This window comes from Coffea arabica, chromosome 6c (genome assembly GCF_036785885.1).
Source record: "Coffea arabica cultivar ET-39 chromosome 6c, Coffea Arabica ET-39 HiFi, whole genome shotgun sequence".
NCBI lineage: Eukaryota > Viridiplantae > Streptophyta > Magnoliopsida > Gentianales > Rubiaceae > Coffea > Coffea arabica.
The window spans coordinates 3772066-3786800 of record NC_092320.1 but is presented as its reverse complement, the minus strand read 5'-3'; the positions used below and the strand labels follow the sequence as shown (position 1 = coordinate 3786800).

At 37.5% G+C, this 14735-nt stretch overlaps 2 protein-coding genes across 3 annotated transcripts; one reads left to right on the top strand and one right to left on the bottom strand.

The window, feature by feature from the left end:
* The first annotated feature begins 4845 nt into the window (after positions 1 to 4845).
* On the top strand, positions 4846 to 7548 carry LOC113695457 (NAC domain-containing protein 18). Of its 2 annotated transcripts, XM_072052125.1 has the most exons (4): positions 4846 to 5195; positions 5286 to 5569; positions 6480 to 6686; positions 6757 to 6877. In XM_072052125.1, exons 1-4 carry the CDS (start codon positions 5021 to 5023, stop codon positions 6811 to 6813), a joined length of 723 nt encoding a protein of 240 aa, XP_071908226.1. In that variant the 5' UTR covers positions 4846 to 5020; the 3' UTR covers positions 6814 to 6877. The 2 variants fall into 2 exon arrangements, with proteins under 2 accessions (XP_071908226.1, XP_027070370.1); XM_027214569.2 differs by having other exon boundaries at positions 4849 to 5195; positions 6480 to 7548.
* A 764-nt stretch (positions 7549 to 8312) lies between these two features.
* Positions 8313 to 13454, bottom strand: LOC113695867 (syntaxin-71). The gene is made up of 9 exons (XM_027215046.2): positions 13058 to 13454; positions 12794 to 12919; positions 9797 to 9956; positions 9596 to 9681; positions 9402 to 9470; positions 9278 to 9322; positions 9134 to 9196; positions 8953 to 9029; positions 8313 to 8679 (listed from the first exon to the last, which is right to left on the bottom strand). Exons 1-9 carry the CDS (start codon positions 13211 to 13213, stop codon positions 8664 to 8666), a joined length of 798 nt encoding a protein of 265 aa, XP_027070847.1. The 5' UTR covers positions 13214 to 13454; the 3' UTR covers positions 8313 to 8663.
* Between the last annotated feature and the right edge of the window lie 1281 nt (positions 13455 to 14735).

Sequence of the window (14735 nt, the reverse complement as noted above, 5' to 3'; positions counted from 1 at the left end):
TTGTTATGGCACATGATTAGATAGATGTTTTAACACTGAGCCAAGTTTTGTTTGTTCCAGAGCGTTGGAAGCATATATTTGTGAATCAGGATCATATATATATATATATATATATATACAGTTACGATTTAAGAAGGGTTAATTAGAGGATGACACCATGTTAAACCACCACACTTACTAGGCTAAATTCATGGAATGGTGATACCAGTGAAAGTACGATTTACTTTAACCATCCTGAATGGTACACTAAGTACGTTAAAGAGGGACGTCACCACTGAAAACATTTTATTATTGACTTAGCAATTTATGAGAATTAGCAAACTTTTCTTGTTGGCTGTGTCTTATTTACAGCAACCTCTTTGCTTTCTTGTATGGAAAAGGCTCAGGATAACATTTCGTCTTTTAAAAAAAAAAAAAAAAAAATCTCAGACGGAATACATATCATGGTTATGACTTTTCTTTAAAAACAGGCATTGAAGGATTCAACAGCAAGAAGCTCTTTATACTCTTCTTTTTGTGGCAATGTCGTACAGCCTAACATTTTGGTTAAAGAGGAGAGGGATTCTTTTGCCCCGAACCCGATAGAAGGAAGAAGAAGAAGAAAAAGGATGCCCTGCCCATGACTATGCGAATCCTTAATATTGGCAATGGCATACATGTGTTCCATATCTACCCTGTATACAAGAAAAAAATCAAGTTATCGTGGCAGCCTATCTTTTTGACACATGTATTACGTATACTTTTGACAAGTGGAATGGTTTAGGCAATTAGGCAACTACAAGCTGCAACCTACCGCGTTTTGCGTTACAGGCCACTACAGGGATTTTTTTAATCATGGGATTAGATATTGTCCAGGCAGTTGGGACTTAAGGGTTCAAGATTACTTTACACCACATGCGCTCCCAGTTGGTTCCACTGTAACTTCTTTGGGCAGTGCCACGCGGCACGATGGGAGGTGAAGTTTTCATTTCTTTTACTGCCTTGACCTTTCTTCTGCCATTATAAGAATCCAAACGGGCTGCAAATTTTGAGCCATGGAATAATGATATGATATGAAGTATGATAAGAGAACAGTAGTCCAACCACTTGTTATGAAGAAAAAAAAGGGGAAAATGATTTAGACAATCTATTTTATAGTATTAAAATCAAAGAAAAAGCCATCAACTCTATCTCTTCTTTTTCTTCTTGCAGTAACTACTGTCATCCCTCACTTTTTTTTATTTTTTATTTTTTAAAACTAATCTAACTAAGATTGTTGCCATGTTCTTTTTTTTTTTTTTTGTCAAGATGATAACTACTTACCAAAAAGAATTCTTTATTATTTTTTATCCCATTTTACATTTTCTTTTCTTCCTTTTTTCTTCATCACTAATCTCGCATGTTTGCTCTATTTTTTTATCATAATGTTATAGCCAACTAGCATTTGTTTGTTAAATTTATAGGATGATGTTTTATTTGGTAGTTCTTCATGGATAAAATGTGAAATTTTAAAATATGTAAAAAAAAATTTAGAATTCATTTTATACCAATGATCATTTTCTATGAATAATAGAACAAAAATTCATTCTTTTATTTTCTTCTCCTATGATTTGATTTCTTACTTCACATTTTGATTTCTTACTTCATAGTTTGTTTCCTTTTCTTTGTTTTTTGGTTACATTTTGTAATTATCTACAATTTTGTGTATTTGTTTAGGAGAAAGATATATCATGTGATGTTTCCACCAAGATAAATCTAGTTAGGCATTCTTGTATCTCCGTTTTTCTCCATTTCTTTCTTTTTGCAATTACTTTATGGCCTTTAAATTTAATTGAAGGATCCAATAAGATTTTGTATATATTTAAACTAAAGTTAATTTTTGTTTGTTTTTTAATTACTCAAGTGTTGTAGTATGAATTGGATTGGTATACAAGGATTGCAGTTGGTGGTGGAAGTCACAATTGAGGTTTTCGGCCTAGAGTGTGACTTGACAAAAAATTGTTAGAAATTTCAATTTTGATTAGAAAGATGTTTTTGCAATAAAAAAATAGTTCAATTCTAATTTGTATATATAGACCAGGAAACATGGCAATTCATGGTCCTGTTTGGAAGCTTGGTTTTTTACCAAGTTTGTATAAAACTAGTTTTTTAACAACTTTTGCTACAGGAATCCCAAAAAACTTATCAACAGTTTTTAACCTACACACTTAAAATATCCAAAACACAACAAAAAAAAATTCCCTTCCCCTTTTCTTCTGCTTCCTCCCCCACCACCACTTCCATTGCCGGCTCCGTCACCAATTTCCGGTGCCGCTGCCGGTGCCGAACAAGAAAATTTTTTCCTCCTTTTTTTCCCTCTCCCCCTCTTCCTCCTCTGCCATCATCCTCTCTTGTCTTTTTTTTTTTCTCTCTACGTCCGGTGCAGAGGGGGGTGGTGAGGAGGGCAGAGGGGGGCGGCGAGGAGGGCAGAGAGGGGAAGGGGCGGCGGGGAGAGGGGGAAGGGACAGAGGGGGCGGCGCAGAAGGGGACAGTGGGAGAAGGGGGAAGGGGCAGAGGGGGGTGACACAGAGGGGGGCGGCGGGGGAAAGGGGGAAGGCGGGACAGAGGGGGAAGGGGTAGACGGGGGTGGCGAGGGGGGCAGATGGGGGCGGCGGAAGGGGCAGAGTGGGAAGGGGCAGAGGGGGTGGCGGGGGGAGGGGGAAGGCGGGGCAGCCGGGAGGTGGAGTTGCTACTGGGGGTGCGGAGGTGACGGGGAAGAAGAAGAAGAAGAAGAAAAAGAGAGGAAAGAAAAGAAAAAGGAAAGAAAGAAAAAGAAAAAGAAAGGGAAAGAGAAAAAAAAAAGAAAAAAAAGAAAAAAAAGTTTTCCACCTTACAAAAACTTCTACAAAATTTTTTCAAAAACTTCTACAGTGTACTACAGTAAAATTTTAGACAAACTCCCAAAAACTCAGGTTCCAAACAGGCCCCATATTTTTATCTAATCTTGCTATTTATATTCAGGAGCTGCAGGATAATGTTGTCACCTTTAAGCAGAATTTAAATAGATGAACTGGATTCTTCTATCAAAAGAAAGAAAAATATGAAAGTTTATAGTAAGATATATTGATGTTGAAGATTGTGCCATATTTTAGTAGTTTTCTAAACTTTTTCTCATTATTAAAGTACTAAAAGTATTACGACTGCTTTTTAAATAAAACTATACTACTATTAATACACCAATGCACTTATAATATATTAAGTTTCTCTCCTTTTTAGGTATCATCATAATAGTGGTTCAAAAATCTTTATTCAAATCACAATAAATAGAAAGGTTGACTTCACAGATGGAATTTCTCTTCACAACAAATTTTGAGAGAAATTTTATTTATACTCCATATTGTGTTAATTGTGTTCCTACAATAAACAAAAACTATACGATAAAAATAATAACGAAAGTATGATTAACAAAAATGAGAGTTCAAATAATATTTGTCAAATTCAATTGCTTTAATGCTCAAATTTTCTCCTATATTTCTATTCATTCATCATGTGTCAAAATAATTTGATGCTATGCATTCGACGGATAGTGGGCATTTTGATCATTTTACACAGCGCGTAATTTTGATTGCACGCGGCTTAACTTTGTTTGCACAACGTGTAACTTTAGTACAAAAATTTACGTGCCCCACACACGTTGTGAAAATTGATATACAACTTGTAATCTGGACCGCATATTTTTTTTGGCCAAAATCTGGCCGTTGACTGTTCAGGTCCTGCCCCTTGTCTGTATTCGACTAAATTTTTAGGGGCCCAAACTGTGCTTTGCACAGTTCAAGTACCTCTGGTGATTTTCAAAAAGGGAATCCAGGACAAGGGTATGAAACGCACACGTGTTTGATTCCTCTGGCGCAGGTGGGGCAAGGAATTTAGGGAGCACACAGGATCAAGACTTGGAATGGGAATGTCGGATTGTTAACTTTCCCGAATGACACAGCTGAGCTGCTACAATGTTAATGGAATGTGGCTGTTGATTTTTCTTTCAACTAAATGCCTTTGGCTGCCCTGCAATGTCGCTTCTTCTTCTCCTTCTTCTTCTTTTTTGGGTTTAGTTAAACAGCCATTAAGCTTGTGGATTTGTCTGAATAAACGTCTGCTATGCTGACGAGTTATCTCAGCAACAGCCTAACTTGACCGTCCTGATGTCTGGATTACGTTTTTAGCATTCGACTGTTGAAAATTAAGTATGAGAATGATCGCTTTTCAAAAAAGAAAAGAGACGAAAAGAAAAAAGGGTGTGAAAAGGTTTTACACTTTCTCAGAAAAAGCTAGTCATAAAGATTCCACTTATTTTATCCCGTCCCGTGGGCACATACAAGGATCCATCCTAAGAATTATATATCTGTTCTGAAATATTTGCATTTATTTAATTTCCTTCTTTTGGTCAATAACAATATCCAGTTTTGGTTGCTCTGATGAAGAACGCATCTACCCTTATCTTTCGTCATAACATCCAAAGTCCAAAAACTTAGCAGCCGATGTTAACTAAATAATAATTAGAAAAAAAAAAGGTATAAACTACTACTACTACAAAGCTGAATGTACGGTAGAAATGCTCCCCTGTTCGCAGGAGATATGCTATTATGTGCTTGGATTTTCTAATAAGGCTCAAAAACAAACAGACAAAAACCTGTACTTTTCCTAAGTTTAATTTCAAGTAATTTCTTTGACAGGGCCTGCGTGTAAATATATAATGCAATGCAATCTAATTTTTCAATCTTTGAAAAGCTACGCGCAATCTGCTCATGATCTCTCTTTTTTCTTCTTTTTTTTTTGTGGAGATATATATATATATATATAGACAGGGTGGGTGCTCCTTGGATATTAGCAGTATATATATGGATGGTGAATATTGCTTGCTCCCAAATTGTAGTGTTTGGTTATATCGCGAGGTGTCCAGTTCAGACACATCCCCTTCCCCTTCCTCTTCCCCTTCCCCCTCCCTTGGTTCTTACACCAACAAGACACATAAATTCCTTGGTCCTTGGTCGTCCGCGGCAGCTCCATGGAAAAAGATCCACTCAATCAAGAGATTCAGCTCCCTCCTGGCTTTCGATTTCATCCCTCCGATGAGGAACTCATCGTGCACTATCTCAGGAAAAAAGCCACCAAAATTCCACTCCCGGCTGCTATTATTGCTGATGTTGAACTTTACAAATTTAACCCCTGGGATCTACCAAGTAAGTACTTGACCCCATGTATTACTCTTCCTTTACTAGTTCCTGCTTTGTAACGCTAAAAAGAAAAAAGCATGTATCTTGGCTTGGCAGAGAAAGCTCTATTTGGGGAGGACGAATGGTACTTCTTTACTCCGAGGGATAGGAAGTACCCGAATGGGATGAGGCCTAATCGAATGGCATCCTCAGGTTACTGGAAGGCTACTGGAACCGATAAGCCTATCCTGTCTTCCTCTGGTGCAAAGGTCATCGGAGCCAAGAAAGCTTTAGTGTTCTACACAGGACGTCCCCCAAAGGGTAACAAGACTGACTGGATCATGCATGAGTATCGGCTGCCCGAAGCAACTTGGACCGCCAAGAAAGAAAGATCTATGAGAGTAAGTTGATACCCTCATGATCATTATTACAACCCACAGTTTATACTCACTAAATAACATATTGCTATATAATTGATCTTTGGTGCGGACCATAATCATTTCGTATTCTTCTTGAAGATTGCTGCACGTGTAGCTAGTTTTGATTTTTAAGCTGGTTATAACCATGGTTCGAAGTCTCGGCCGAGTCGTCACCGCCTCGGCCCCTACCGATACGATACCGTGACGAAACGATACCGAGATACTTGACTCGCCGAGAAATCGGCAGAGACATCACCGCGACGGATTGACTCGGCCGAGTTACACCGAATCACTCCGAGTTATCCCGAGTCAAGACGAGAAATTAGCCGAGTTACACCGTGACGGATTGACTCGGCCATTTCTTTTGCTATTTTTTATTATTTTTGTTTAGCATACTTTTTTTAATATTATTAACAATTTTTAGAATATTAAATACTTTAAAATTTGCGTCTCACCGAGACCGCGATCGATATGCCGAGACCGATGTGGAACGTTTCGGGCCGCGACCGTGACCGTGACCACGACTTTGAACCATGGTTATAACAGAAATATAGAATCGTAAATTTGCGCCCCCTTTCAAAGTATTATATTGTGCCGACAAACGACCCTTGCGGATTAACATCTAGTACTGCATGACATATAATTAAGGTTTTACACTTTCCTAGTCAGACTCCATTGGTGGAATAATTCTTGGTGTGCTAGCATTTGTTTAAATCTTGGCTCCTCTTGATAACACCCCCCCGTTCTAATGAAGATGGAGTGTGTAAGTACTTTCTGATCTTTCATCACGGGAAGCTTTCTGTTCTGTTCTTTTCTTTTCTTTTCTTTGCTCTGGTCAAAACAAAATATAACGTTGGTCGATGGAATTGAGTATGCGCTTTTGAATTTGCAGTTGGATGACTGGGTGCTTTGCCGAGTGAGGCAGAAAACCGGCACGGCAGGAAACCTTTGGGAAGACAGAAATGGTCCTGCAAGCAAAGAAACAGCTCAATGCCATCCAAAATTGGACAAACACTGCCCTGTCCCTATGGGAACAACAAGTACGGCTCCCGCAACTGCTGAAATGGTCAGAGAATATCTATACAGAGACTGTCCAATGGTACCATTTCTCTTTGGCTCTCAAGAATTTGCTTGCATGGATACCGTCTCTAACATAATAAGTTTCCAAGGCAGCAAGGCGTCCTCACAAACTGGCCCTCCTTGCGTGGACTCAGTATCCAACATAAGTTTCGAAGGGAACAAGACTTCATCCGTTTGCGGGGACAACTTTAACATAGACTATTTGCAAAATGCTGTCCTTCCTTCTTCTTCTTCTTCCGGTAATGGTTTGTTGCACATGCGGAAGAGGAAAAATATACTAACAATAGAAGGGAATGGTGGTGAAGGGGATATTAGTTTCACACACCCCCACAAGAAACAAACCCACAGATCAGTAGGCCAAATGGAGGGCAATCAGCCCCAGTCTACGAGCAACGACACTACAGGTACCGTTTCTTGCAGTACAAACCAAATGGAGAGAAACAACTCCAGCGCGGATCAGTTGGGCTCTATCATGATGTATCAAGATCTATACAGTTTGGCCTTTGCTTGAGGAGAATGAGGCATCGAGCTGGCAAAGAGGACAAGACCAGCAATACAAATAAAGTGACCATGAGCGCCATCCACATTAATTCTCGCCTCCAAAGCAGCTTCAGCCTAACAGTACTCATGGCTATGGAGTGTAAAGTGTGAGGTGCACAGACAATAACATTTCTTCATGCACTATGTATTTACGTAAGAAGTCCCTGGGTAGGAGTCGTCTTTGTATATATTTGGGGTGTGTGGATTGGGAATGATGGATGACCTTTTATTAGTTCACGAATTCCTTGAATATATAACTGTGAATATCGCGAGATGAAGACGTGATCAACGTTCTAGCATTTTTCACTAGTGGACATGATTTGGAGAATCATTTCAAATAACTATGAGCGCCTCTTTTAACTTTTATGAATTTTCAGCGGAAGACCGTCCGACGTTGCTCGTTCATTCTAGCAAAGAGTTAAGAGAGGCTCAATTGTACAGGATCTTAGTAGTGTAACTCCAGCAGAAAACGAGAAAGAGCTGTTTGCAATTGGCCATGTAAATATTTGCTCGTGTTTATTGCATGCTCTTCGAGAGTTTTGGTTACTTCGTGGGATTATGTAAGCTGATGTCTTTCTTATTAATTTTGTCGTTGGGATCCACCAAAACAAATACTATTATACTTTGCCCCCTAAAGATCCCTTTTTTTTAAAAAAAAAAATTAAAAAAATAAAACTTCATTGACAACACAGGCTAAGCGGAACTTCGAACATCTTCTCCATTCTTTTTGAAAAAAAAAAAAAAAAACTGAAATTAATTTAGCATTTATGGGATCCACAACAGCCAATTGGTGTAGAGAATCAGCTATGATTACTTTTAGACTCTAGTCATTTCCCGAACTGTGAATACAACAAACAACACGTAGTACAATTTTCTCGTTCCTGTCCTGTCCCGTCCCTGCCCTGCCTCTCTTCTAACTAAAAATTAAAAGAAAAATGAAGGCAGGAAGACGCATAGACAAACTGACAAAACATATCTTTACTGACAAACATGGCTGGTGAGAGGCAACCTCCATATGTAATCAAATGCAACTGTCGCAGCAATACAGATCTGATTTGATCAACGCAATAAGTTGCTGCAGACCAACACTAATCCGCCCGCCATGTTTGCTTACCTTGACAAATCGTCAAAGGAGTTTGATGCCTTGACAAATTCATAAATTTTGAACCAGCTCAACTCATGTTTGTCAGAATTCATAAATTTTAAGAACATACAAGTCAGGAAATAAACTTCAAGTAGAAAGACTAGAGCCTTAGTAGGTATTATAGGCTAATACAATTAATCTCTATGCCGAAATCAAAATGCAACAGCCAACAAATGCATTAAAAGCAAACATAAAAAGCTTAAAAAATATTTCCAACTCTACAACCAAGCTGAAGCAAAAACACCTCCAATTGATGCAAGGGAAATCCAAAGACCAACATTATACATTAGCGTCCAAACTTTTCAAGCACTTTCACTTCTTTAGTACACTGCAAAATAGACAAATTACCAATCATCAGTATGAAATTCCAAAAGAATGCAATTAATAAAAAAATCAAATCATAAAGGCAGGAAAGAAGAGAATACAAATTAGATCAACAAAGTATTCCAGCAACAAAAGCTGAAACTCTCAGCCTGCCGAGTGGCAACAACTAAGAACGCATGCAACCATTGCACAAACTATGCTAAAAAATTCCGAGAAAGATGAGTAAAAGAGAGCAGTCCATTGAGTTTTAACAACAATCTCATTTGAAAGGACTTACTTGTATAAGTAGGCTGCAATTCCCAAAATAATGCACAACAAAATGATATCAATACAGAAATTTCGACTAGATCTCAGCTGAAACAAAAACAGAAGTTTATTAGGAACAATAAATGAATGTGAAGCAAAGCACAGTAGCAATAAAATGGAAAATGAGAATTCCACATTGCAGCTCATATCACCTGATTTACAGTATCCTTAAGTCTGACATTTGTATTCTTCAGGTCAGATGTCGCTTTATCTACCTGCAAGTAATGACAAGGGCATTTATGTCACGAAAATGGACCACTTCTGAAGACTGACTAGGAAAGATCAAGATTCTCAACCTTGGTGTCAATCTCATCCATTAAAGGAACTTGTCTATCCAACTCCTGCACAAAATGCATAACAGCACAAATAAATACCAGCGCACATGGAAAAGCAACAGTAAAATCCATAAAAGCAGCAAACCTCATTCATATCGTGGGCCATGTTTTTCAGTGTATCCAAACCTTCTGATATGACTTCCAAACCTTGATCCTACACGAATGAAGATGTACAAGTAATGAAAAGAACCAAGAATACAGGATATTCACAGGAGAAAAACAAAAAAGAGTTTCCAGAATATAAGAAACAACTCTACTAAGTTCCAGAAAAGCACATGCCTGTCTCACTTTCCGCATTTCATACTCTTGTCTGAAGTTGTTTGATTCATCAGTTTGTTGAAAATAATCACTATCAAAACGCCCATCTGTTTTAGTGAGAAAGCAGAAGTTAAAAGAGAAAGTTACAGAGGATATCCTTAGGTGTTTGATCCAAGAAAGGAAAAAGAGAAGATTAAACAGATAAACTGGTCAAAATACCACCTGAATCGAATTTTATTTCTGTACGAGAAGCAGAAGCTCCCCAGCCTCCAGATTGCTTGGGTGCTGCAGCAGCACCATCTGGTATGGCTTGAATCCTATCTGGAAGAGCAAGTACCAGATCATTACGAGCAGCAAGTTCTTCACCCGAAAGCCCCTTAACCTGCAGATAAAGAGTATCATGAAAACAGAATCCAACCCAAAATAAAAGTTACTTGTGGCATAGCCAGGCCAAAAGTACACAGGCACACAGAAGAGAGAGAGAGAGAGAGAGAGAGAGAGAGAGAGAGAGAGAGAGAGAGAGAGAGAGTGGGGGCAGACAAAACTTCATAATTTCATCAATTTTAGAATGACTGAAAAAAATGGGCATAAACTTTAGGATAAATCTTTCCTAAATTGACAATGTAAAATGGTTTTACATTAATGGCTCACTATTTTGGCCAACCTCGCTGAAGAAACTCGGTAACCCAATGTCCTTGCTTGTTACCTATTCTATTAAAAAAATAAAATTTTATATTAACTGAAATTTACTTTACGTATTTACCCAACAAAACAAAGAGTTTCATATAAAGGAATCACTCCTGAGGCTACGCGTATTGAAAACTTCAACTATTTTTCTTTATCTTCTTGTTCTTTAGCATGCTGAATACGAAAGCTTCTCTATAGGAACACTATTTATTTCATAAACATGTTTAAAAAAGTTCCTGGATTGAAAATTTCTAAAGGAAGATGATGCAATGAACTGGAGGACCTCCTGTATCACAAAGACCCAACGGTTTCACTGGCCTAAAATACTTCAAGAGTTTTCAGCTATTCACTATCGAATCTGGAAATCACATACCAAAACAATTATTACCCCAGAAAACAAGTACAAAGGGTTCTGAAGGTCAGGGCTCAAACACAGCAGCATAGAAGCTTTATTGACCATATCGCCAAACCTGATTCAATTTCCAACACTTTAATCTGTTGCTACCCAAAATTCTATTCAGTGAAAAAAATAAATAAATAAATTATCCCAAACAAATTCCACATTAGTACCTATTTGATCCCAAATTTTGCTTTCTTTCAAACTTTCCGTTGGCAGGCTTGGGAAGAGCAGATGATGGATGAAAAGAGGGTTAGGGAGAGAAAGAGGGATGGGATGGATGCTCGATATGGTGAGAAGCTAAAGAAAGAGAAAATCATTGATTTTAAAGAAAAATGTAGGAGTAAGAAATTAAACTATTAAATAAAGTAGACAATAGGTTACAACAGATTACCAACTCCCACTAATGTGGCAGCGTAAATTGTGAGCCATCAGTGTAAAATGGTTTTACACTGACGGAGTAGGAAAAAGTTATCCATGATTTTATCTGTCTTCTCTTTCTGATTATCACCTTTTGCTTCAGCTTATCACAGCTGCAGGCCATTGGAATATGGGTCCCTTCTACTTCTATTTCATTCTCCCTCTTTTCTCATTCTCAATCAAAGCCCCAGAATTCAAACAAATGCCAGAAAGCAATAGCTGTAATTGTTGCCATCAGCATTCAAAAATTACCTTGTCCTCCTGATTCCAGCAATCAATATCAAACAAATTACTATGAACCCATCAATACTATAAGCCTACTAACTCTAACCTTCCATAACCATCAAACATTCAACAGCTTTAAATATGAGACCACAATTACCCCAGGGCATTATTCAACAATTCTCCATCATCCACGCCCCCACCTCCAAACTGGAGGGGGTCAAAAAAAAAATTTTCCTTTCTTAAGCAGAAAAGGACTAAATGTATTCTTAGTTAAAATAAACATATCCTCCAACAGTATCCTGACATGAGGAATGCCTTTTGTTGCTGATTCATTCGGAAGCAAAAGCAAATATTTGTGGGAGGAAAAATTCCAAGTCATACAACCTGTGTCAAAGAAGAAGACAGCAAACAGGTGATCTGTGTAAGAGCAACACACTGGCAGAAGGGATTTAGACGTTTACAGTACATTGGAATCAATGTTTCCTTCCAAAGGAGGAGAAGTGTGTGGGTTTTGAAGCATGATGTGAAAGATGGGTGATGAAATTCTCGGGGAAGTTTTCAACGGCAGAACCAGCAGAACAGAACTTGTAAAATCCATATTAATGAAGGACAGGGATTCACTTGACAGGTGTAATTGCTACCAAAAGTCATTTTGCGGTTGGAGATGCACACATTAGCAAATGGTAGGAAGAGGAGATTTTGCAAAATGAAAGCAAGTGGTCGGTGGTCACATTCATCACAATAATCTTATTAACTATAAAGGTTGCACCACAAGGACAGCTATAAAGGTTGTCACATGGAATTTGAATCTTCCTTTTTATTCTGTTCTTTTTTTTTTGGGTCAATTTGATTAATTCATTCATAACATCCCCTTTTATTCATCCCAAATAAACCAAATTTCACATACGCTGCTGTTGCAGAATTAGTATTACTCACAATTCAAGGTAAAAGCACTCATTTACAAAATTTAGATTCCGTCTTACCTGAATTTTCCTTATACAAGAAAGGAACAGCAATATCAGAAGTAAAAGCATCCTAGATACAAAATTTAGTTGTCAAATGGAGCAGCTAGACATCGGATGCTGTCCTTCAAAACAAGGAATCATTTGGATCTTTAAGACAAATTCAAAAAAGCTACCATCTTAAGTTTTACTGTATGACACTATGTCTAAGCACTCTTGGAGAGCTGTTATGCTTCTTTGCAACAGAAAAAACATAGACAAAAGATAAGAAACCAGAAAGCCTGAAAATCACCATAACTGAAGAAACCGTCGCTTACCAACTCCACAATGCAGAACGATATCAGAAAATTTCCGAATAAACATACGAAATAGTGTATCAGACGAATTGAAAGGCCAGTTTTGTTTCCCTACAATTTTCCCTTGTATAAACAAATTATCAAAGCCCTCGCCATAATTTATTTCCTAACAAATCACCAGAAACGAAACGAAGATGAAAACTGAAGTAATAAATGAAAGTGGAAGAGTGACCTTCTTGACAGCCAATCTCTGGAGTTTGGGAACCTCCTCCAGTAACTTCGCCTTGGTTCGACGAATCTCAGCATTGATGGCTACTGCCGATGCCCTATTCTTCTCGTTGGCAGCTGTTTCAGCTTTCTGTAAATAAAATAATATAACGGCCACATAATTCAAGCTCAATTCATACTTGCATAAAGAGTAACAGTAAACCCCTAGAAGGCACAACGAGTTAGATACCCAAAAGAGAGAGAGAGAGAGAGAGAAGTTAATAGTGACCTGAAGAGCGGCTTCGATGTCAGATTGGATGGCAGAGTAGAGGCGAGCGAAGGCATCGTCGCCGGCGATGTTGGCGTCCTTCTGCTTGTCGATGTCGTACTTGTCATACTTCTTACAGATCGCGTCGACGCGAGTGAGAATTTCAATCACACTCATCTTCTAACAATCAAAATTGTTTTTGGCTCTTTTCCCCTTTAATTCTGATAAGATCACCGACGAAGAACTAGTGTCAGGATTGAAGTTAAAGAGAGAGAGAGAGAGGCCAGAGGGTGGGTTTTAACTGTTGTTAATTATTGTCCATGGACCAAAGGGTGCTTGCAACCCAGCCTGGAATAGTGGGATGATCGAGGTGAATTATTTATCCCCATTTCACTAGCGTTTGTTCAGCGACTAAACTTAGTAGTTAGTACTAATTTTGCATCCCATGCTGTGCTGTGCACAACTATAAATTGGTGATTAAAAGTAGTTTAAATTTCAAAATAAAATAAGAATTTAAACACCTAAATTTATGTTGAATGGTATGTACGAAATTAAAACTTTTAATTTAACTAACAAATAATCGAATTTATTAAATAATAAAATAATTCAATAATCATAAAAACGACACATGTCAAATAATTGGAAGCTTCTAGGCTATACGAATAGGTGGATAGCATAACATATAAAAACTGATTGTGAGATTTATCAAATCAATAGATTCAACTTGGCGTTTTGGGACAAAAAATTTTTTTCCCAACCAATAAGAACCCTGCCGAACCTACAAAAAGAATAAAGGCCCAATAAAAATTACTTATTTTTCGAGATTCCGTTATAAGTTCTATCTATATATGCTCTGATCAAACTTACACCTGATCCTATTACATTTTATTAGAATTGAGAGAATTTTGACTTGAATAAAAAAAAAAAAATGGTCTTCTAAGGCAAGAGCTTCTGGGAAAATGATTTTAGACTTTTGGTTACAAATTCTGCGCTTCATTGAGTCACGGAGAAAATACAATAGAAAAAAGGCCACAAGCCTCGTCTCGCGTCCATTCTTCAGGTACATCATGATTTAGATCATGCGAGCTACTATCCGAAAGTTGAGCCAGTACCAATGCCAGCAGAAGCTTTGGCAATTAATTGTGCATTAACGCGATTCAATTTTCAGTATTCTTTATATCTGCAGGTTGTTCTTGGTGTTCTTGGCGTTGTGCGGATGGAGGATTATTGAAGCCAGAGGAGTTCGAAAGGATAGGGTAAAACTATAGAAGCCCAACGGAGGGAAACAGGCATATTAATGCATTGAATCCCTGTAATTCAAATCCATATCTAAATCCATTAACTCTTATGGGTCTGAAAAAAAAAAATTCAAACCCAAATTCTCTTTGGATTGTATTTTTGTAATCGCATTAAAATAAAAATATATTAAAAATATATAGATTTCCAAAACAATATAATAACTATCCAATTTTTATTTTCAAATAATAAAAATAATATTCAAGAAATTGAATGCAATATTATGAACTCAAAAAAAAAAAAAACTACTATTGACTGCTTCTATTTGGGTTTGAAAGTTCAACTATAACAATATGAAGTCTTACTGTATTCAATCTAATAATCATAGAATATAATAATATTTTATAAATTTACTAATATATATATGTATAATTTTATTTACCTTTACTGTTTCTCCTTATTT

Excerpts from the sequence above, each read along its gene's own strand:
- LOC113695867 (XM_027215046.2), bottom strand. The coding sequence starts at position 13,213 with ATGAGTGTGATTGAAATTCTCACTCGCGTCGACGCGATCTGTAAGAAG. Across the intron at positions 9,957-12,793 it reads AGAGATTGGCTGTCAAGAAG|GTTAAGGGGCTTTCGGGTGA; the intron begins GTCACTCTTCCA and ends CTTTATCTGCAG. Across the intron at positions 9,471-9,595 it reads AAATGCGGAAAGTGAGACAG|GATCAAGGTTTGGAAGTCAT; the intron begins GCATGTGCTTTT and ends TCATTCGTGTAG.
- LOC113695457 (XM_027214569.2), top strand. The coding sequence starts at position 5,021 with ATGGAAAAAGATCCACTCAATCAAGAGATTCAGCTCCCTCCTGGCTTT. Across the intron at positions 5,196-5,285 it reads TAACCCCTGGGATCTACCAA|AGAAAGCTCTATTTGGGGAG; the intron begins GTAAGTACTTGA and ends TTGGCTTGGCAG. Across the intron at positions 5,570-6,479 it reads AGAAAGAAAGATCTATGAGA|TTGGATGACTGGGTGCTTTG; the intron begins GTAAGTTGATAC and ends TTGAATTTGCAG.